Below are 23464 nucleotides of genomic sequence, written 5' to 3'. Positions count from 1 at the left end.
AATTTCGTTCGGAAACGTAACGTTTTTCTTATTAAACGTTCCGAGAACGTTTCCGCTTCCGTTCCGTAAAGTTGCAAACTAACAAAATCAATTTAAATGAACTTCATAACTTTATAGAATTTACTTCAAATCAAATATTGTTTTGAAAAATTTGGGTTATTACATATATTTACTAAATAGCTAATTCCAGTCAGTACGTAGTTCCATGAAAGATCGATATACATATTCAAGAAAGTAAATAATTACCCTGAGACTGCAGCTATATAATAAACAGCAAGGCATCTATTTGCTATATCTGCTTTCAAAGAAACAATGCTCGAAATCAAATCAAAACAATGTAATCTATAAGGAAGGAGGTAAAGACTACCGACCTGAATAACCTGATCGAATCAGAATGAACTAACAAAAACAAATGCTAGTTAGATGATCACACATTTCATTCAAGCTCAATCTCTTGACTCGAACCACGCATCAACATAAATCGGTGCTCCGATTCCATCTCTTCCAACAATGGTCCACTCGCCTCGCCGCATTGCCAGTTCCAGTTCCTTGCCAACCACCCAAAGATCACAAAACTCAACACCATCACCCCAACGGCATGTCCTATAAACCCTAACCTCATCACAGCCAAACCCCTCAACCCATCCTCCTCAAGATCACACTTAAACTCAGCATTCTCAGACTCCTTGGGCCACGCCGACATCTTCTTACACCCTTTCAGTCCAAACGTGTCAGTGTACAACGACAACCCTAGCTGCAACATCCACGTTCCCTTAAAAACCAAACCAGACGACAAGATAAACTCTGCGAAAAACGACCGCGGCCGGAACGACAAGTACAAGCAGGAAAAGGCACATGTAAGAGTGAGTGCACCAAGCATGTCGTACATGGTGCCACCCAAGCCGGAGATACCTTTACCGATGACGGAATATTCAACGAAGAACGTGACTGCAGCCAGGACGAAGACGAAGGCCTGGTCTATGTGCATGGGGTAGTCTAGGTTTTCGCGGCAGATGATGAGGAGGAGGAGGAGCCAGAAGAGGAAGAGGGTGGCGGATTGCTGGAAGAAGGCGAAGCGGTAGGTGGGGTGGCCGGAGAAGGCGAGGAAGATGAAGATTTCGGAGAAGGAGGCGATGGGGAGGGCGATGATGAGGGAGTAGAGATCGAAGTTTTTCCATTTAGGGTCGCAAAAATACCAAGTTTTGGCGCGGAAAAGAGAAGGGTTTCTTAGGTAAAGGGAGGAGGAGCACAGCAGGCGGCGGAGGCCCACCGGAGAGAGAAGCACGAAAGCTGAGAAATGGGTTGCTAGTGATGCCATTGATCTTTTTTTTTTGGTCAACGGTGATGCCATTGATCGATCTACGTTTTGTTTACGTTATTTGCTCCTCCAAAGCTGGGAGATCGGGAAACATTATTATTTTTTTAAATCGGGAAACATTTGTTGTTTGAGTTTTGATTTTTTTAGAATTTCTATTCATACATCTAAAAATAGTAATTGGAAATTCTATTTTTTTTGTTAGTTTTGATTTTGAAAATAATTATTAATTTACATATTCTAACATACAAATATAAATAATTATTATTTATATTTATTGTTAGATAATTCCGATTTGGGATGATTTAATTAATTACTTTCTTTTTCATTAACATCAATAGTCTTAATGTGTCATGAAAACTGCATAAATTGTGTTATAAACTTCGATTTGAGCTAAAGAATAAAATCGTTCATTAGAGACTAGAATGTCATAAGATGTTACTTTTACTCCTTGGTAAGGCATATATATATATATATATATATATATATATATATATATATATAGTCCATATCCAGAGTGAAGGTTCACTCTGAAGTTTCAGAGTGAAGTTCCAATTTTGGCACATTTTTCGGTCAAAATTTTTCAGTATAAACGATTCAATATTTAGGTATGTTATTCAAGATCATCTCTACAAAATTTCATCTAATTCGGGCATCGTTAAGGTATTGAAATTAGATTAAATCAATGAATGAATTAAAACTGATCAACGTGAACCGTTCGTGTAAATCTCAATTTTGAAAGCTCAAATCATTGTCAAATTGGATGAAACTTTATAGAGATGATCTTGAATAGCATATCTAAATATTGAATCACTTATGGTGAAAAAATTTGACCGAAAAGTGTGCCAAAATTGGAACTTCACTCTGAAACTTTAGAGTGAACCTTCACTCTGGATAGGGACTGTATATATATATATATATATATATCAACAAAACTAAAATAATATTATCTGTTTGAGGATGAACAAAATGAGAATAATAACGACGTAATAGAACATAATGTAACAGTTATTGATTGATAATGTGGTCTATATATAGACATTATATAACCACAATCTCGTAGGATTCGGAGTTTTAATCTATTACATGTTGTAAAAATCAATGATATCTTGCATATATAATTTAATAAGCTGAATTATAAATAAATATAAATCAGAAATGAAGAACACGAAAATAAATTCAACAAAAATACCGAACGATTTGTGATGGAAGAACAAGTCGAGACGTGTGTGATACCACACTGTCCTTAAGACGTTTACGCCTCCTCTACCGGTGCAAGGATGCTTGGCGCTTGTCTCCCAGGATATAACGACTAAACAATTCTAGAAAGTTGCACTACTAACTAGAACCCTCAACGAACTCGAAAGGTACATTTATCTATCACCAGAGAAGAACTAAGAACTTTGAGAGTGGGAGAGAAATGTGTTTCGAATGGGATGATTTTACAGTGAAATGATGGTGGCTATTTATACTGTGAGGATTTGCAATCAGCAATAAATAAGATGGCGGTTATAGAAATCAAAAGATCATAACATATATGAGTTACATATGTTACAAACATTGATTTCAATTCTGTTATAATTCTCCATAACACACAATAACTCAGTTGTTACAAAAGAAGAATTTGAACAGTCAAGAGAATTTGAAAAGTCAAAACCGAATTTTCGGAAATGCAAAAAGAATCTGCGTTCCGACCCTCAATTCGATGTTGCATTCGTGTCCGCAGGTCGCACGGGCATACACGAGTTTCCCTTGCGACCTAGGATTTGCACCCCCCCTGCGCGTGCGCGAGAAGGTATAAGGGGGCTTACACACTTTACAATCCATACACAATGGATTCTATATAAAGTCTTTTCAACACTTCTCTTTTCCAATGTGGGACAACTACCTTTCCCTCATTCTAAGTAGCCATCTTTGAGTGACAATTTCTTATTCACCCACAAACCAAATTACACAAACAAACATATGATCTTGTAGCCCTCATTATGGAGAACTCAAATCTATGTTCACCTTTGATTAATTATAAGTTTAACTTAATTTAATTAATCAATTAAAATTTGGTTTTAAATGGTTTTCCCAACCATTTTTTCCAACATTACAGAGATGCGAATCTATCTCTAACAGGAAACCTAATAAGGCTACGACACACACGAGGATATAATATTAATTTTCCTGTAACATTCCCCCTTGTGTCGCATATCTAGGTTGCATGATGCACACATCGTTACCTCGGTAAAAACTTTGTTAAGCAAAATAAAAACATCTTGGGTAAAAACAAAAACTTGATCGAAAGGAAAAAGAGCACAACACACTGTCTACGCTACCAGTGTCGACTGCTACACTAAGGCGTACGTTGATGTTGCTGGAGCTGCTGAGGCGTTGGTGTGGATAGGATTTGCGTTGGTTCACTAAGTGTAGAACTAAACCTATGTCAATGGAACAATTCAAATCCAATGGCTATGCATAGGCGCATAGTTAATCACATCATAATAAAAGCGATAGTGTCTCAACAACACTTACATATATGAATCTATAGCTCATTGAGTCTCTTCATCATCTTTATTTAGACGGAATAGAGAATCAATAATTAACTTTCATATGAACACATATGGGTATGAGTTCTTGTAACCGATTGTACTACGTTCTCTCGAACGTCGCAATCTGATTACCTAAGTCTCCGTGATCTGGAGGCAATTCAAGTCCCTCAGGCACTCTCATATCTGCGTCAAGATCCCTTTACAGATATGCTATGACCACAATCATATGCTGCAAATCAGTTTTCATGGACACTACTATTGATCAAGTAGGGGAAAGCAATTATGTCCATAACGAGAGAATATGACTCATCGTAGTCAATACTAGGATAATGAGACAATCTTTGTGCCATAAGTCCTGCAAATATTGCATGACTTCATTTTTCTCATTACACTTATGAACAATGACTAACATAACAAGTCTAGTTCAGCATGTATTGATTCTTTCCACTTCAGTCAAGTTGCTCATCATTGATATTTTACAACGGAATAAGAGCATAAGCGAATATATCATCATTCATGGGAGATCAATCCATTAAACACACGCACGCACTTATATGATCAATTGAGAGATTTATTTTCTTCTCTAACATCAACAAAAAGAGTTTGTAGCGTCCCACATAAACTTAGTTGATAGACATGTTCAGATGATATCTCTTGATGATGGGCGAAATACTTGTGCCTACGCACCTCGCTTCTTTCTGTTTCGGTTCCAGAGAATAATGGTCGATGGTGCCATCGCCGACTTTCTTCCCACTGTCAGGGATGGTGCCAACGGTGCTAGGACCAGGTCATATGGAATTCTCTCATATTCTAAGAGTTCCAACCTTACCGGCACATCACATCATTTATGTGTGATCTCGTCACCTTCGCAATATCAGTAAAGTCATTGAGCATCGAATCTTTAACTTTCTGGAGGTCGATAATGCTTTGCACTTCTTGCTTACTCAGAGTAGTGCGGGATCTTAATAAGACATAGTGTCGTACCACGTCGATTCCTGGCGTTAAACCGGAATGGGAGCTATCCATATCTCCCCCTAACGACAGGAAGTATGTCTCATCAAAGTGACCGTATGCTAATATCGCATGATAGAGATCCACGGTTGTAAATTGAAAATAGCGGACAAGTGTTGGTGATTCATAAATCATAACCAACCAAAATACTTAATCGTTTCATGTAGACCCATTGGGATTACTACAAGAGAGGCACATAAACAACTTAACCAAATATGCATTACTGAAAAAACGTTGGGATCGTATCTAGTGACCATCTGGTACGCACTAAACGCTTGGTGAGTTGTGGGTCCGAAACGAATAAGTGTCATTGCATGCAACATTATTACATATCGCCATGCAAATATCGGTAGGTTAGTACACATAACCAAGTTCGAGCTTTGTTAGATCGTGTAGTGAATGAGCATGAGGAATAATATTTTCAACAACGATCCCAGTAGACATGCAAAATGAAATTATCAAAAGTTGTGGAGGTGAATTCAACTTTTGAGAGGATGTGAAGGGTGGTGAGCCCTTAGGATGATGATCATAGCTAAAAACTTAGTAAATGCAGCATTCTTTGCGGATAGCAAAGCGACGTGTGACCAATGCGTCGATGATCTTAACCTATACCATAAAAATACCGAGAAAATGTCTGCATTCAGTTGGATATGGTCCAGTAATGTCACCGTAAATACTTTATAAGAATAGAATGTTCTCGGTTGAAGCCTTAGCAAATGAAGGACTTCCCTGAAATGTACCAAGAGAACAAGCTTTGGAAAACGAGCGATGAGCATTAGAGATTGTCATGAAGACATTAGAAAACACGGGAGGTATCATAAGCTCCTGTGAATGAGGAGATGCCGCCACAAACGACATGAACACCGTGGAGCTGCCGAGAGGGGCAGGCTCAGCTGCACCGTGCATGGCGACACATCCGTGAGAAACAAAGGTTGTATAGGTTTCGAATAATCGAAACTATTCAAGATGTAACCGGAATTAGAAAGGTTGTGATGCATATGGTCACAAAATAATCGATGTATATCGGTGATTCTCAAGACCGCACCAAAAACAACGGTGCACTCAGGCAACCACACGAAATTGATTTCTTCCCTTTAAATAATAACGTGACTCCTCCAGGACTGTAACACGAAAAACGTCGACCAAGAGGGGAATCATATCCCTCTTTAGTCTCATCAGCGTTATAAGAAAGGCTGGAAAAGAGACATGAAAAAGGCTAATAGCGTTTGAATTACTTGTTGGTCTGTCAAATAGACCGCATATAATTAAATGGCTCTGCAAATCGATCTTCTTACAGAAAAGTTGCTTGATGAATTACTTTTTCTTGTTGATCTTCGTACTGATGGCATAAAAAGATGTAATCCGTTCCGAATGTATGCGAATGCGGAGCTTGTGTAATCCCAGTACAAAGAGTCGCGCGGTAGAATACATGAAAAAGATAAGAGTATGATTAAATACTTATTACCATGGATAAATCTACTGTAAATCAGTAATAGTAAGTAGGAGTTACTAATGTAAATGAACCATTTTACTCATGATAAAACACTTTTTACCTAGAGAGGTAGATTACCAATTTACCCCTCACAGTCCGTCTTCTCCCTTTTCCGAAATTGGGTCGAGTCATGAGGCCGAGTCGGTCTCTACAAATCCAGTTTGATTGGAGTACGGTAGCGCTGGGTCAGAATTTGATCTACGGCAGAAACGGCAAGAAGGGCGGCGACGATCTACAAGGCTACCGCATCGAGTGAAACGCAACGATGTCAGGTCTAAGAGAGACGTCGAAAAGACAACGTTGTCGGGTCCAGCGCTAGGGTGGCCTTAGATTGACAGAGCATCAGGGATGATCGATGAGGTGAGTATGGAGGCAGGCGAAAGCTGTGTGGCGGTGGCGTCAGGTCTTTAAAGGAAGAACCCAAGATCGTCAGAGGGGCAAAGTTGAGCAGTGGCGACGTTGGGTCGCATCGATGGTGGAGCTTGCAAGACGAATGTCGGAGAAGAAAACCGAGGTCGGAACAACATCGGAGTGTTGAGGCACGCGAAATAATGGCGCTGGTCGATCTTGACCGATGGTCTCTTAGACAACTGCGGGGCAGCACAACGGGGTCGACCTCTGTGGTCGGAGAAGAGGAGGGGTGCCCATAGTAGATTTGATGTCTGATTTTTCTTTTCTTTTTTGACAACTCTTCGTCGGATTTGCTCAAAATTTCCGGCGATACCGAGAAGAAAAGACTGCTGGTGATAAGGATTTTCAGGGCTTGGGTTTAATTTTTCTATTGGCGGCCTCGTCGCGCAGACACTTTAAAACAAAGTGCATGATAACGTGTTTAAGGAGGAACGAAATGAGAATAATAACGATGTATTAGAACATAATGTAATTGTTTGATGTCTGATTTTTCTTTTCTTTTTTGACAACTCTTCGTCGGATTTGCTCAAAATTTCCGGCGATACCGAGAAGAAAAGACTGCTGGTGATAAGGATTTTCAGGGCTTGGGTTTAATTTTTCTATTGGCGGCCTCGTCGCGCAGACACTTTAAAACAAAGTGCATGATAACGTGTTTAAGGAGGAACGAAATGAGAATAATAACGATGTATTAGAACATAATGTAATTGTTTATTAATTGATAATGGGGCCTATATATAAGCATTGCATAACCACAATCTCATAGGATTCAGAGTCCTAATCTATTACAGAGATACGAATCTATCTCTAACATGAAACCTAATAAAGTTAAGACACACACGAGGGTAGAATAATAATTATCTTGGAATATTATCACTTTTATTATGAATTTAGGGAATAGGTGAAAGAATAAATTAATTTAAGAAGATAGTTTGTGTGATTATAATGCATTTTTTTAGTTTTGTATAATAAATAAATTTGAAGTAGAGTAGGAAAGTAATTAATGGATAGTAGCTTCATTTGATATATCAAATCAAATTATGAGCATTTTGGAAAAACTAAGGAGGTCAAAATAATGTTTAAGTTATCTGTAAAAATAAATTAAATGTATATTAAGTAAGGAGGTCCAACTATCATTTTTTGAGGTATGAATATAAGCTTTTTTCTTTCTTATCAAATACAATAACTATTATGTTAGAACAATTTTCTTACGAATTTAACTCATGATCGCTTTATTGGCCAAAAAAAACTCATGATCGCTTTAAAGAGAGAATTATGCCACGAGATTAAATGATAACTTCGAAATTATTTTTACGACGAATTTTATATAGTTGCATCAGAAATTAATATAAATATAAAAAAAGTTTTTCATTTATAAGTTAAATTTTCAAAACAAGGGTTATGAGATTACAAGTTTTACTAAAAATACGCCATTCATCTAAAACTACAGAAATTCGGATCCTCTTTTTCGTTTAACTCCAACAGTGTTTATATATTTTGCTTCTTTTTTCAATCGATGAGAATCGTGCATTCACTTTTGATAAATATTCTCCTCCCTATCCTGTCTTTTTCTTTGAGCAATGAAAACTAAACTACTGACTGTTAGTATCTTCCAACATCTCACTATATGTACGTATAACATCATGAACATTTGTAGTAGTATCGGTGATCAGTTTCTCGATCAATTGATCTAATAGGTCTATCTCATGGCACATTGATATTTCCTGATTTCATACTACAGATATGTAATAATTATGCAATTGTTATTTATCGACCGAACATATCTTCACTGTGCATAAATGTAATCAAACAAAAAACCACAAGGCGGACAAAGCGGTCAATTTGGTTTTCAGATGAAATGGCCGGCCATCACTTTCATCAATTGTTTTGGTTCATTAGAAATGAAAGAGGAAGAATGCGATTTTAATGAATACACTTGCGGGAAAATAATTTGTATGAGTACAACGATCAACAATACTATAACGATCAACAATAATATGACTTGATGATGCGAGAATTCGTCCCTTAATTAAACAACTTAATTGGACTTGACAATTGAGCCTTATATATATTTTCAATCTGATCGAGTTCGATCATTCTCGTTTACCTCTATCCATTGTGAAGATATATGGTTGATCATACATTAGAAAGGTACGTGAACGAAAATGGTTAACAATTGCATCAAAAGTAGAATTCCATAACCTCGAAAGTACGTTGCTAAAAGGGAGTACGTTTTGCTCTTAAACGTCACACACACACACATATACTGTGGCATGTGAATTAATTGGAAGTTATCGTACATCTGTTATGCATTACGGCATGATGTAGTCATCATTGCATCGTGAGTGTGGTCTTAAAAATAATATAAAAAGTCAACTACACGATGTGTGCGTAGCATATACATCATACACAAATCCGGAAGTTGCAACCGTAAAAAACAGACGACGGGTTGCCGTCATGGCTGTTATCACTGTTATGTGAAGGATATTTAGAGGAATCATAAACAGTCGACGTGCATCTGAAAAACACAACGAACAAGAGAAAACCAGTCTGCCTCTGCATGCCATTTATGTGTAGGTTTGAACCCACCACATCAAGTACTAGCAGGGCATTGGACTACCAGAGGGGAACTCAAAGTTCTCAAAGGAACAAAATTTAAACTTTATTCTAAGGTCTTCTTAACCTACGAGGCTACGACTACGTAATGAAAACTACTTAATCGAACAAACCGAGACCCATGTCCTCATCTGTTTCCTCAGCAGGCTCTTCCTTCTTGGCTTCCTCCTTAGCAGCCGCAGCAGGGGCAGGGGCACCACCAGTAGTAGCTGCCGGGGCAGCCAAAGCAGCAAACTTGGAAGGATCCTGCATTTATGCGACGCGATAAGTAACATGCATGCATGAGAAAGGTACGTAATGAAATAGCAAGAACGCGCGCAATAGCTATTGGTAATGGGAGTAGAAATGTTTTACCTTTAGATACTCCTTGACCTTATCTGCCTGAGGGAAGGAAAACTCGGTAGCCACAGCAACTGCCAAGACGTTCTTGTAGGCATTGAGGAACATATGTGGTGCAGCTACAACTGTTGGGTAGGAAATGGCCAATGCCAATGCAGCGACATTGGAGACACTAGAAGCAAACTTCACAGCGAGATCATCCTCAGTAAGATTAAGCACATCTGGGTTGAAGACGGAACCGTTGTCATACACCATCTGGACGACAAGGCCATAAGAGAATGGCCTAATCGCGAGCTTAGCAAGAAGAGCAGCCTCCGAAGACCCAACCTTGTCACCCTTCTTAATAAGTTCGACAGGTGTTATGATCTCCACAGTTCCCTTGTTAATCTTCGTTGGAATGTTAAGCACCTGAAATGGGTAATGTGCTGGGTCAGAACTCCCAGTTAAGTCGTCTTCGACAACCAGTAAATAAAATTCAGTGATATCCTCAAGGTATCCAACAAATTAACCTGGAAGAAAGAGGTCTGTGATGGGTCGAGTCCCGTGTTGCCAGGAGGAACAACAACATCAACCGGAGCAACCAAACCCACACGAGCAGGGGCACCAACCTATACAATCATAGGAAGAAGCTATACGATTAAATTAATAGTTAAGGTGAAACTAAAACATATGAATTAACGAAGAACAATGTTTACACCTTCCAAACTAAACAGCATGTATCAAGGCATTTTGTAGAACAATGTTCATGAAATTTCATTACATGTACGTACATTATTGCATGAAATACATTGCTCGATCATAAAATCAGAGTGCCGCAAAAAAAGCGGGATGAATCAATCAAATAAAGAATCACGAGTCCACGATAATGAAAATATCATCTACTTATCTTAAACGTAAATTGTAAGTCAAGCACGTAATCAAAGGTTTAATCATCCAGAAACTCAATATTTACAAAACCACAAAGCATAAGTTCCTTTATGTATCCAAAAGCATAAGTTCCTTTATCGATCATCTCATCGATCATCGATCAGCGTAACACAATTCAAGAGCAACACACACTCAACAAATAGATAATTAGATTGTACGTATAAACAAATACTATAAGATATAAAATACAATCAATCGTGTAACCTCACCTTGTACTTAGCAACCTCTTCTTTCACTTCCTTCAAATCACCCTTAGTAAAGATCAAACCCACATTTCCCTAGACAACACAATACGCAAATGAATCAATTTGTTTTAACAATGAGTCCAGTAAAAGTAAAAAGAGAAGGCAAGAAAATTTACCACGAGGAGGGGAACGAGGTTAAGAATAGCATTGTTACCGGTCTTCTCAGCATGGATCTTGATGGACCTCTTCATCATGGTGTTCTTCCCCATAAGAACGATGGAGTGACCACGTAAACCCTGACGGATGTTCTGAAGCTGATTCGATCCGACATTGTCGGCGGCGACGATAAGAACCTGACCGTAGTCGTCGAGGTGCTTGCAGAGCTTGGCATCGTAGTTGATCTTCTTCTCGGCTTTTGAGAGCTTCCCCATTTTTTGTGACGTCTGACTGTGAGGGGTGAGTGAAAAAGATGAGAGTGAATGCTATGGCAGTTAAATTAAATATTCTACCATTTCAAGTTAGGGTTTTTATATTGAATTTACGATATTGCCTTTTGAGGGTTTGTTTGAACTTTGAACACTAATAATATACCCTTTGACCTGGTGCTAAGTTTATACGTGTGATTTAAGGGTTCGGCTGGTTTGAGCCGAGGGTATTATTAACGCTGTTGGCTAAATAAATGGTTTTTTATCATTATTATTATTATTATTATTATATGAGCTATTAATATTAATTAAGGGAATAGAGTTTATTGTACTGACTAACAGCTCTTTCCTTTTTTTGCCCCTTTTATATTAATAATCTTACAAAAATAATCACATAAGATAATAATATCCTCCTTCCTCCACTCTTCCCACAAATTAATTCTCTCGCAAATTCTCACAACGCTCTTAAAGAGAAATCGGAGCACTGGACAATGCAAACAAATAAAATAGCACGGAAAGAAAATAAGGAGAGCAAACGTTTCAAAGATTTCTCAAGGTACAATATTAGGATTATTAGCTTTAGTTTCTCCATAGTACGTACTACGTAGTTTCCTCTGATTGCATTAATTCTCCTTGGTATTTACTATATATAAAATGACAGTATCAATTCGACAATTTTGAAATCACTCAAAATCAGTTCATGGGATTGAAGTACTATTTGACATGTCAAATTTATTCTTTCATTCCAAATAATCAAATCGATCAATGGTTTCATCCTAAGCCTTTTAAGTCTCTAACCGTTATTTCCACACTTAAAATATATATGTTCATATCGGATGTGTCCTGACTCCAGAGAAGTGGTGCATCCCTGTATACAATATGAAAAGGAGAAATCTTTTTGTTCTTTGGAGGGTAGAATTAATGACATTTGTTTTACATGCATAGATTGTAAAAATATGCGTTTGCAGATTTAATCAATAGCATCTTCTAAAATCTTCATTTTACAGTTTTAATAATTTGTTTAAAAATTGCATTAGAGTTCATGAATTTAGGAAATAAGCTGATTCACCAAATACATTTATCATTATTTGAGAATTTAAGCTTATAATCTGAGTCATACTTGGGACCAAACATAGCCATAGTCTCATTAATGTAGTTAGTCATTTACCTTGCCCAATTGCCCTTTTTTTAAATTTGTAGGTTGTAGATGATATAGGGCTGAATTGGATATATTGCATGTTTTTTTTAATTAAATAATTCCCTCTGCCTTAGTTTTATATATTTCTTTGATTTATAACAAAAATTGACAGAGCCATGCGTACCAGGTTCAAAGCTGGAAGTTTCGAAATACATAAATAGCGAACAATAATTGACGATGAAGGCTTTAACTCTATGTGTTAAATGCCCTCTACTATAGGTCAATAACTGGAATTATGGATCATACTCATTAAAGATGGGTGCATTCCGTCTAGAGAAAATATAATCACATGCGCGAGCGCGGTGTTTGTACACGTGTATCAAGCCATGAAGGCTGGTACCCCTTATTCATCTCTCTCTCCGACCACCCAGTACATGCAACCCAGAGACAGGATTACTGTAGGAGGACAGGGAATACAATTCAGATTCATTCATTAGTCACATGACTACTCACTACATGTTTAACATGAGTATTAAGCACATTTACACGTGGTATTTAAGTGAGTTAATTTATTATACATCAATGTATATTATCTATTTTACGGTCTAACGGTTGATAATAAATATTATTTTTCTGACCTCACTCACAAAATAATATCGACCATCGAATATGAAATGTATAATATACATTCATGTATATTATAATTTTTCGCTTAAATATGGGTGTTGGTGATGTGACCAACCCCAAAATCTCACAAATTTGCAAATGTGACTTTTTAATTATAATAATACACAAATATTTTTGTAGTGACTAACGCTATGATGGTGATAGACACCAGATATCAAGCATCCAACTATTCATCCAATCTAGTATAGTGAACTATGAAATTTGTGTATCAAACGTCTTCAACAACATCCAACTTCTGGAATCAACACGATGTCAAACGTACAAGTATTCGAACGGAATCAACCTCTCGAAATTAAATTCAAAATCTGTGCTCAATAACTTCTGAAACTGTTAAGCTTGTTCAATTAATTATGACCAAACAGTTTAATGATGATGATGATGAACAAGAAGAATGCAAAACTAACCACTAGAATTCTGGCATGCGTCGACCTAGACAAGTATGGTTAGCCAAATCGTGGTTGAACGCAGAATTCACTGTGATTTAAAAAGAAAATTATTAAAAATATTAGGCTTATGGAATGCCATGATCAAATTTTGACAAATTTCGCAAATGTTCCTTTAGAATTATTGCCTAAACTGCCATACACGATGATTGAGGAAATCCATCACAAAATGCATAATAAAATTGTAAACCAAGCCTATTCTTATGCACAATTATTTCGCACAAACATAGCGCGTGGAAGTAGGCTAGAATGTTACAAAAAATATTATCTCTGGTGTAGTGTGTGGTAGTGGTCGGTTAGAAGCTATGTCGCAAATGTTCATTTAGAATTATTGCCTAAAACTGTCATACACGATGATTGAGGAAATCAATCACAAAATGGGGAAATTTATTATTGATACTAGATCACATTTGAATTAACTAAAAATTCACTTTTCATATTTCTTATACAAATTAGAACATAAGCTCAAGTCTAAAGAATAAGTAGAACAAAACTGATTAATTAATTAAGGCAAAAATATTCATAATACCTTTATTTTCGTGAAAATTACCAAATAACACTCATAGATCTAATAAATTTCTCTCTCCTCATTTTTTAGTTTTTTTTTTCGGAAAATTTAAGTTTTCCGGCCAAACCACCAGCAATTTGGAGGTGAGCTTATGTCATGGGCTTTCATTTAAATACCATATTGCATATGTTTTGAGAAATTTTGAAATTTTGAATTTTACTCACCAAAAACCACAGTAGCAGTTAGTTTCTCAGTCGACAGTATTAGCTAGATTTATAGTTGACAGTAGCATGTACATTCTAAGTCGACAGTAGCGGTTAGATTTATAGTTGACAGTAGCAGTTAGATTTATAGTTGACAGTAGCATGTATCTTCCAAAGTGACAGTAGCAGGTGTCTTCCAAGTCGACAGTAGCAGGTGTCTTCCAAGTCGATAGTAGTAGCTGGTTTTTAACTCGACAGTGGCAGTTAGTTTTTATAGTCGACAGTAGCAGTTAGTTTTTATAATCGACAGTAGTAGATAACATATTCATTGATGATAGCAAACACTATGGGTCAAAGAGGGGTAAAAAAGTAAAATATTTTATGACATATGGCGACTTGCCATCATTTGGTCCTTATTTGTAAATTTTGGTCATTATTTGCTCTATCAAATTAAGTAGTGAGATATTTGTAAACTAAATTATTATCTGGTACTTTTGAGTAATTTGTTATAATAAAATTGTAAACCAAGCCTATTCTTAAGCACGATTATTTCGCACAAGCATAGCGCGCGGAAGTAGGCTAGTATGATATAAAAATTATTATCTCCGGTTTACTGTGGAAGTGGTGGGTTAGAACTTAGAAGCTAAAGTCGTCGCTCTATGGAGGAACGTAAGTGAATATCATCATGCATCCACCCAATGATGGATCCAGGATTGGAGTTCGGGTGGGCTTGAGTTTTCTATCAAGTAAAAAAAAATAATGAAATCTTGGCAGTGCAAGAGACTTATATTAATTGGGAAAACATATACACTTGGGGAATCATTACCCATCAAATACAATATAACACTATCACGCTCATTCACATCATATTCTCATATAGGACGACGTAATCCCGAATCACGTTCAAGAGCATTGATCCTATTTGGCAGCTCTAAACGATGAGAATCATTCACTGGACAGATTTGAGGATCAAAATCAACCACTGGAATGACTAGAGACTCTAAAAGATGTGGCGCATCATCAAAGTTTGGAGAAACTATGGAAGAATTATAAATCATATTTGAACTTGAAGATGAAGCATTAGTAATTGAAAACCATGTAGTAATTTGTTTGAATCGCTTTGGTTTCGGCAATAAATCAGACATTTTATTAGAGAACACCTATAGATTGAGAAACAATGCATGTATTAAACAAAATATAGACAAACACAATAGCAATAATCATACCAATGCAGCAATATCAAATTAATTGTGATAGAACCTAAAAGACTAAAATTAGACTACTGTAAATCAATAAGATTATGAACTAAATTTAACAATAATCATCTAACAAAGCTTAGGGTTCATACAAGAAAAAAACATAATCAAATTCTCAATTCAGTATTTGAATGACGACATTCCCGACAAACAAAACATCAATGCACCATTTTTGATTCGTCTCACTCCATACTTGCCTCTATCTAGAAATTCTAGGCAAAAACCCAACAAAATTTGAAACAAACTATAACATAATTATATCAAATCAGAAAACTCAATTAATAGTTCTCCCCCAATTTGATTATACTTACAAACAAAGAAGAAGATGAAGGAATCAGAGTCTCAAAGAAGTAGAATTGATGATGGCATGATGTTGGGAGACTAACTCTAATCATCACAAATTCTAACAATTTAAACCCTAAACCCGAAACCTTTTATATATAATATATTTTATAATTATTGAACTTAAAATAAAAATAAATTAATAATAAATTTCAGAATTTTAGATTTGACTATAGTCTAATCATGGTAAATAAAAATGGCATATGTCATTAGTCTAGGTGGGCATTCATGAGTAGACAAATAATGGGTAGTTGATGAATTTGCTTCCTATTTACTATATACTATTTTTGAGTTGGTCGGTGCCCTGTAGTTAAGCACTGTTCCCAGCTCGCGCGACAATTACGGTTCTATCCTCGGTTTTATGGCAATTGCAGTCATGCCATTTGTGTCTGTATAAAAGTCGGAGATGGTGTACACGTGTCATAACTCTCACCTCCTAGCGAACGTCTCTTGATTCCTGAAGCTTCTAATCCCTTCTCCATCAGTCTCGGTTGGTTCCTCCTCCATCCAATCCATTGGAAATCTTTCTCAGATTTTGGCTTTTTGCTGGGGATCTAGAGACATAGATTGAGGTCACAGGGCGACAGAAGAAGTGATCTTCTTTTGGGTATGTTCAATGTTCACTTCTGCTAAGTTCTTGATTCTGAGTTTGCATTTGGTGGTTGGTTCGTTCCTTTTCTTTTCTCAAAGTTTCTTCTTGCTCTTTGGGTAGGTCTATTATGCAATTAGTGATTTTGGCGCATCATGGATTGATACGGAGCCTAAAAGTTATGCTATAAATGTCATTTCTTAATTTCTTAGTGGAAGGAATTAAGACTTCACCACTGGAGTTCAGGAAAACATTCCCTGATGCTAGAGAAGAATGACCAAGCACCCCAGAGCTTGATCGATACTACCATTAGTTATCTACTTATCTTTTATCAAATGAACCTCGGCTATTCATTTGTTGTTTTGGACTTTTGGTTTGTTTTTTGCTTTCCCACTTTGGCTTGCTAATATTTACCTTTATATGTTTTAGATCTGTTTGTTACAATTTGTTACTCTCATCACTCTAAAGCTTCATTCAATAAAATAGATATGCAATTTTCGTTTGGGTTTCTGGATGGTGATATGGAGTTTGGGTTTATGATATCTACATTTTGGTGATTGGTCTTCTTTCAGTTGGGACTTGGTTTATGGTATCTACATTTTGGTTTATTTCTATAAATTGTTGGAGTAGTCACCAAGTACGTTATACAGATATAATGGTTGAACCTGAATTTCATTCTTTTCAATTTATCTTATCATCGTTTATCTTCTGCAGATCTTATACCAGAATTGTGGGTATTAGTTGTTCTACTGTTCCTCATTTTGTAATTCTGCATTATCTCAGTTTTCTTTTCTTTACACAGGTTTGTTTGTTTTTTTAATTAAGTGATTCATTTTTGACTGGATTGCGTCTTGATTTAATTTAGCAAATTAGAATAGGAATTTGAATATTGATAATAATGTTATTCTGTAACTTCTTCAATTCTTTTGTTTTGCAGATTTGAATAGCAGTATGTTCTTACGCTATATTTGGGTATAGTCGGCTCTTACGTACAACTATTTTAGATTGAGCTATATGAGCAATTTATCGTTGCATTCTTCATTTCATTTATCAGTGTTTTCCATTATTTAGTATATCTATAATAAAAGTGCAACTATGTGATAATTATATTCAATTTTTCATTGAATAACATGTATACGAAATTAATCATTCATCAGGTTTCAGACTTAACTTTCTTTTTAAAGGTGAAATAGGCTGCATTCTTTCTCTAAATTTAAGTATAGCTTGCATTTTGTTTTTGGTTTTTACCCATCCAGGCTAATGAGTTCGCAGTGTGTTCAAAGCTCCCACTGAGAAGTTCAATGAGCTTCAGGACATATATGATGCAGTCACTTGCGGGGAAATTGACAATATGTGTAAATCAGAGGAATAAAGGGATGACATCCGACAAGTATGTTGTGGGGCACTTGATAAGGTTTTGGTCATTTGACCATTGAGAACTTGGAAAATTTATATTGGTCATTTTGCAGGAAGCTATAATGCGGCCAGACTACAACTCTAAAGCAATATTCACCGTGGTGTTTGTAGAAGGAAGCGAGTGTAGCGTCTTCAAGGAAGCGAGTGTGTCAAGATGCTACATGTGGCAAATCATATGGGCCGTAATTCAAGAACAATAAGGAGAACAGAGTAGGAGGTTCATGAAAGTCACTGTTGATGTATTAGATGATGAAGTTCTCCATTTTTCAGAAAGTCAACCCATTGCCAATTTGCCATTGCTGCCCAAAATAACTACATGAACGTCAAAGGAGATAGTTGAAAGACTTGGAATTCAATGGCCAAGAGAATAAGAGGAACTTAATTGCAGGTTAGTCAATCATGTTTTAAATAAATTAACGTATATATCGAGAATTCCAAATGTTGCGTATCAGTTAATTACAATAAAAGCAGAGAGAAATCAAACTAGATAGGTTGTTCCTTTCTCATTTTTATTGTGATTGCCTTACAAAACATAACTAATTTTGGTAGACTGGCATTTCCTACTAGCCTCACCTGATGTTGTAATGGGTTTTGTTCAGTTTTTAAGAATTTTGTAGTTCAGTGGTAGTGTGGCTGATAAAGATAGCTTATCTATGTTACAATGGAAAATAGAAGATATGCATAATAATTGTGCCTACTCAGATGAGCTGAGTTGGAATCCTTTCAAATAGAAACTTTTCAAGGGTCATTATAGATTCTTTTTTTTTTTATAATAAATTTGTTAACAAGTATCTGTCCTGAAGTTTATTAGTTTCAATCAACAAGGAGAGAGTGATTTGTAGTGTAGTTGTGGCTTTTTTGTTATTTGGTGTGCTATCTTTTGCATGTTCGTAAAGTGTTATCACTTCTACCATTAAATTAGTAACTCTATATCGGTATTTATTCATTACTTCTTTTCCACATCTAATCTACGTTATTGAATTCATTACTCCATTTCATTTCCCTAAGCTAATTCGTCTTGAATACTTCTCGGGTTGTTATAAAAAGTATAACAACATAATGAATGAGAAGTATTGAGGATGAGGTGAGAGGACTGAGGATAGAGCATGAGAGTAGAAAGGTAGAAGTGAAATTATTCTTTTAGCTTTTACAATGATGTAAATGATTGACTCTGCTAACAGAATTATGCAGAAGGTGTCATTTAGTTTAGCATAGGTATATGTGAAGCTTTGCTGTTTAATTTAGGACAGGTATATGTGATTTATTCAAGGTGCAAATTCTCTAGGGAAGGTTTCCAGATAGGGGTTAGGGCAAATGGAATGTGAAGAGCCGTGTAACTGTGGTATGTACTTAGAGGAGTATCAGATGAGTTGATCTACACATGAAAATACCTACTTGATTTCGGTATCATTTTTTTAAGCTTAGCAAATGGTTATATTCTACTCGATTGGATATCAACCTGTTTGTTTGTTGAAATCCAATCTTATCTCTCTTTTAGAATGATATATCGTTATTGCAAAATTAGCTTATCATGGATTGTTTATCAATAGATTTGAGTGTACTAATATGTCGGCAACCTTTTAGTGCGCTGAATATGACTGCTTTTTCAGCTTCCTTGATCAATTTTTTTTTCTATCTAGATAGTACGGGACAAGATACCAGCATCTGTATCCGTAGTGAGTGCCCTTCAAAAGTGGTAGTGGAAAGATCAAAAATATTAAAACTACCAAGTGCCCACATCTGTGTAAGTTGAAGGACAATGATTTTCATCAACTAATAATATCATGCAATGCCGCATTTGATTTGTGAAGAAACTTCGAAAGAAATATGAATGAGGTATAGCACAAAGTATAACTCATTTATGTACAAAATTTTATTTGTTATTGGAATCAAGATTTTAGCTTATTTAGAAATTTCATGAAAAAGGTTTTGTTTGTAGCTTTGCAATGAAACATATGTGGTGTGATATTGGGATGATTTGCTATTTACAGAACTTTCGTTGTTGGTAGCTACATAAGTCCTACAATTTTTTTTAAGAGTTAGAAGTTATACAAACATTAATTGAAATTTAAGAAAAAAAAACTACAAAACAGAACCTGATCTGAACAAATATATAAATCACCATTTGAATATTGTTAACAAAAGAAACTAATATTGACACAGTACACATTCGTTATGACTAAATATTTTTTTGCACTACATTTTCTATCGTTAAGGGTTCTATAATATAAAGTAGTTTGTTACAAGATGCGGAATTGCTGATAAAATTACTGTGAATCCCCCGTGCAAGGCACGGGTCAGGTAACTAGTGTTATCATAAGAGTGGAAGCTTTCTTTTAATCGAGATAAACAGTTAGGGTAGTGGTGAGAAGTTCAAGTTTAGTTCTTTTGTGGCGCATGTTCGATACTTGGTGGACGCAGGCGCGGAGCCAAGCCTTTGACTGGCTTTCCCATCTGAAACTCTCGGCCTCTCAGGGAGTCTCAGCCCTCTATGTCTTAGTCTCTCACTCTCTTTGATGCGCCATCTCCATTCTCCAACAAATTCAATTTAGACTTTAAACTCTAAATCTAAAAAAATTGTAAGAAAAATCATTGTTGAAAATTTAATTTAGAACTTATGTCATTAATCTAGTGAGATGAACATAAAGATAGTTAATTAAAGGTGATGGATAAATTTGTTTTCTGATAACCTAATAAAATTCTCTTTCTCATTTTCTCTTAAATTCTCTTTGAAGCTGCTCTTCTTCATCCTTCCGCAATTTCTTCCACTTTATATTTTTGAATAAAAAATCGTTGTATGGGCTTCGTCGTTTTAGCCGCTGTTCTTGCTCCCCGCCGCCATTGATCTATACGGTCGGATAATGCTTTCTTCCCGGACCTCTCAACGCCTCAGACCCTTTCTTCTCCCCCACCTATTCTCCTCACTCCCTCACTTTGCTCGCACCAAACCCACTTCACTTCCCAATCCCACAGACCCAAACCCAAAACCATCTTCACCAATTTACGACCACACCACTGTCCGTGACACCCTCTCTTCTTACGGCAATGATTGGAAGAAAGCCCTCGACTTTTTCAACTGGGTCTCAACTCAACCCCACTTCCAACACACCACCGAAACCTACAACAAACTTCTCGACATCCTCGGTAAGTACTTCGAGTTTGAGCTTTGTTGGGACTTAGTGCACAAAATGAAACACGACCCAGTTTGTGTTCCCGACCACACCACATTTCGTATAATGTTTAAGAGATTTGTGTCTGCACATCTTGTAAAAGAAGCTATAGATACTTATAATAAGTTGGATGAGTTTGGTTTGAAGGATGAGACTGGGTATTGTAATCTCATTGATGCTCTTTGTGAGAATAAGCATGTGATTGAGGCCCAAGAGTTGTGTTCTTGGAAGAGCAAAGAGTTGGGTTTCGACAGGAGTACTAAGTTGCATAATATGATTCTTCGGGGGTGGTTTAAAATGGGGTGGTGGGGAAAGTGTAGGGATTTTTGGGAAGAGATGGATAGGAGAGGTGTTTGTAAAGATGTGCATTCGTATTCGATATATATGGATATAATGTGCAAGAGTGGGAAGGCGTGGAAGGCGGTGAAGTTGTATAAGGAGATGAAGAGGAAAAGGATCAAGCTGGATGTGGTGGCGTATAATACGGTTATTATAGCTGTTGGTGTTTCTGAGGGTGTTGATTTTGCAATTCGGATCCTGAGGGAGATGAAGGAATTGGGATGTGATCCCAATGTTGCGACGTATAATACAATTATAAAGCTTTTGTGTGAGAATATAAGAGTGGGGGAGGCATTCTCAATGCTTCGAATAATGTCTAAGAACAGTTGTGGCCCGGATGTTATTACATACCAAATCCTTTTTAAGTATCTGGAGAAGCCAAATGAGATTCTTAGGCTGCTTGATAGGATGATTGATAGTGGGGTTCAGCCGAGGATGGACACTTACGTGATGATTATGAGGAAGTTTCGGAGATGGGGCTTCCTTAGACCGATGTTTATTGTGTGGCAGAAGATGGAAAAACTAGGGTGTAGTCCTAATGAGTCTGCTTACAATGCTTTGATAGATGCTCTGGTTGAAAAGGGTATGTTAGACATGGCCAGAAAGTACGATGAAGAGATGATAGGTAAGGGGCTTCCAACTAAGCCAAGGGTGGAGTTGGGGACGAAATTGGTGAGTAATGAATCTGGTGAAGGGTAATTGCAACGTATTTCGATGCTTATGTTGGTATCTGGAATATCTGCCATTTCCACCGGCATTTTTGCTTCGAAAAGTGAAGTGAAGCTAAGGAATACTATCTGAGTAGTGCATTCAGGGCTGAAAGATATGGATTCCAGGGGATACATAGATATTATGAGCATGTGCAACTGATAACTTGGTTACAATGATGGAAAAGTTTGGAGTATCTGCTGGTTTTTATTGACCTTTTCGGCAGTACCAATTTAGAGATCTGAACCAGCTGACAGAATGGTAAATTGTTGAAGCCTTTTCTGCATGGCAGAAGGGTCAGTTCTGGCAACAAATCCTCAATAATATGCTTCAACCGGTTCTGAAACAGAGGTATGCAAATTGAATGTAGCCCATATATTTGTCGACCTTCTTTTTGTTAATGGCTTGGGAAAGTTTCTTAATTTAATTTCCGGGGACATAATTGCTCTTCATTTTTGCCTCTAACTCTGACTGAATCTGGTGGACAGTCTTTGCGAGTTAGTCTGTTGATCGTTATATGACTATCACACCATTACCTCATAAGAAATTTCTTTAATCGAATCTTATGAGTAATGAATTTAGGTAGGGATTCATTTTTGCTTTACAGGTGACTGTTAGCTTGAAGATCGCTCATTCAGTCATGTGTTCGTACAGTTGAATCTTTACAATTGGCAGCCTAGATTAGATTCTATTTTCTTTTATTTGTTTTCTTCATATGCCATCTGATGCACCTGTGACTACTATTTTTGATGTAAATTGTTGAGTAATATCCAGACAATGCTATATATGACAGAAAAAGGTTTGCTTACAAAAAAATTAGAACAGCTAAGTTCAATTTTAAAGAAGAGTCGGTGGGAACAGTTTTGCTGACCAGAAACCTTCCCCTCCATGGTTTCTTACAGATTAAAATGCAAGCAACTAAAGACTTGTATTTGATATAATATTCTGAGGCCGTATGATATCCATTTAATGTTTGATGCCTCATATTTGCTAGATAATACTATTCTCAACCTCCTAATCGCTTTACATTTAACCCAAGTTCAGACCAATCGGCTCCCGTTGTGGTTTGAACTCAAACTTTGATTATGAAAGAAGATACTTTTGATCACTTGATCAGCTACATGCTTAAGCAAAACTATGATGCTGCAAAATGGTTAGTTGAAGCTAACCCTCATAGTAGATGGAAGAATTGGCAGAATGAGCTTGCCAAGTCAATGTCATGAGCTGCATGCCATTCATCAAACCAAGTTGAGACGATTTTGGTATTGTAGCCTCGAGCTAGCAAACTTGGAAACTTTGTTCGACAGTTTGATAGACAATGTCTTCCGAGCATTTTAATCGTGTTCGATTTCGACTTTCGGACACATTTCTTACAATGACACTTGCGATGTTTAGATCAAACACCGTCCT

General features: G+C 36.6%; 3 protein-coding genes across 3 annotated transcripts; 1 reads left to right on the top strand and 2 right to left on the bottom strand.

Annotated features, from left to right (window-relative positions):
* Positions 1–436: 436 nt before the first annotated feature.
* LOC126791034 (uncharacterized) lies at positions 437–1318 on the bottom strand. The gene has a single exon (XM_050517427.1). The coding sequence runs from the start codon at positions 1316–1318 to the stop codon at positions 437–439; it is 882 nt and encodes a 293-aa protein (XP_050373384.1).
* An 8160-nt stretch (positions 1319–9478) lies between these two features.
* Positions 9479–11261, bottom strand: LOC126791537 (60S acidic ribosomal protein P0-like). Its single transcript, XM_050517996.1, has 5 exons — positions 11007–11261; positions 10855–10923; positions 10228–10326; positions 9734–10126; positions 9479–9625 (listed from the first exon to the last, which is right to left on the bottom strand). The coding sequence occupies exons 1-5, from the start codon at positions 11259–11261 to the stop codon at positions 9479–9481; spliced, it is 963 nt and encodes a 320-aa protein (XP_050373953.1).
* Positions 11262–20601: 9340 nt separating this feature from the next.
* On the top strand, positions 20602–22816 carry LOC126791251 (pentatricopeptide repeat-containing protein At1g80550, mitochondrial). The gene has a single exon (XM_050517672.1). The coding sequence runs from the start codon at positions 20699–20701 to the stop codon at positions 22043–22045; it is 1347 nt and encodes a 448-aa protein (XP_050373629.1). The 5' UTR covers positions 20602–20698; the 3' UTR covers positions 22046–22816.
* The last annotated feature ends 648 nt before the right edge of the window (positions 22817–23464 follow it).

The sequence above is a fragment of the Argentina anserina genome, chromosome 4 (assembly GCF_933775445.1).
Source record: "Argentina anserina chromosome 4, drPotAnse1.1, whole genome shotgun sequence".
In the NCBI taxonomy this organism is placed as follows: Eukaryota; Viridiplantae; Streptophyta; class Magnoliopsida; order Rosales; family Rosaceae; genus Argentina; species Argentina anserina.
This window is presented reverse-complemented; position numbering and strand designations above follow the sequence as displayed.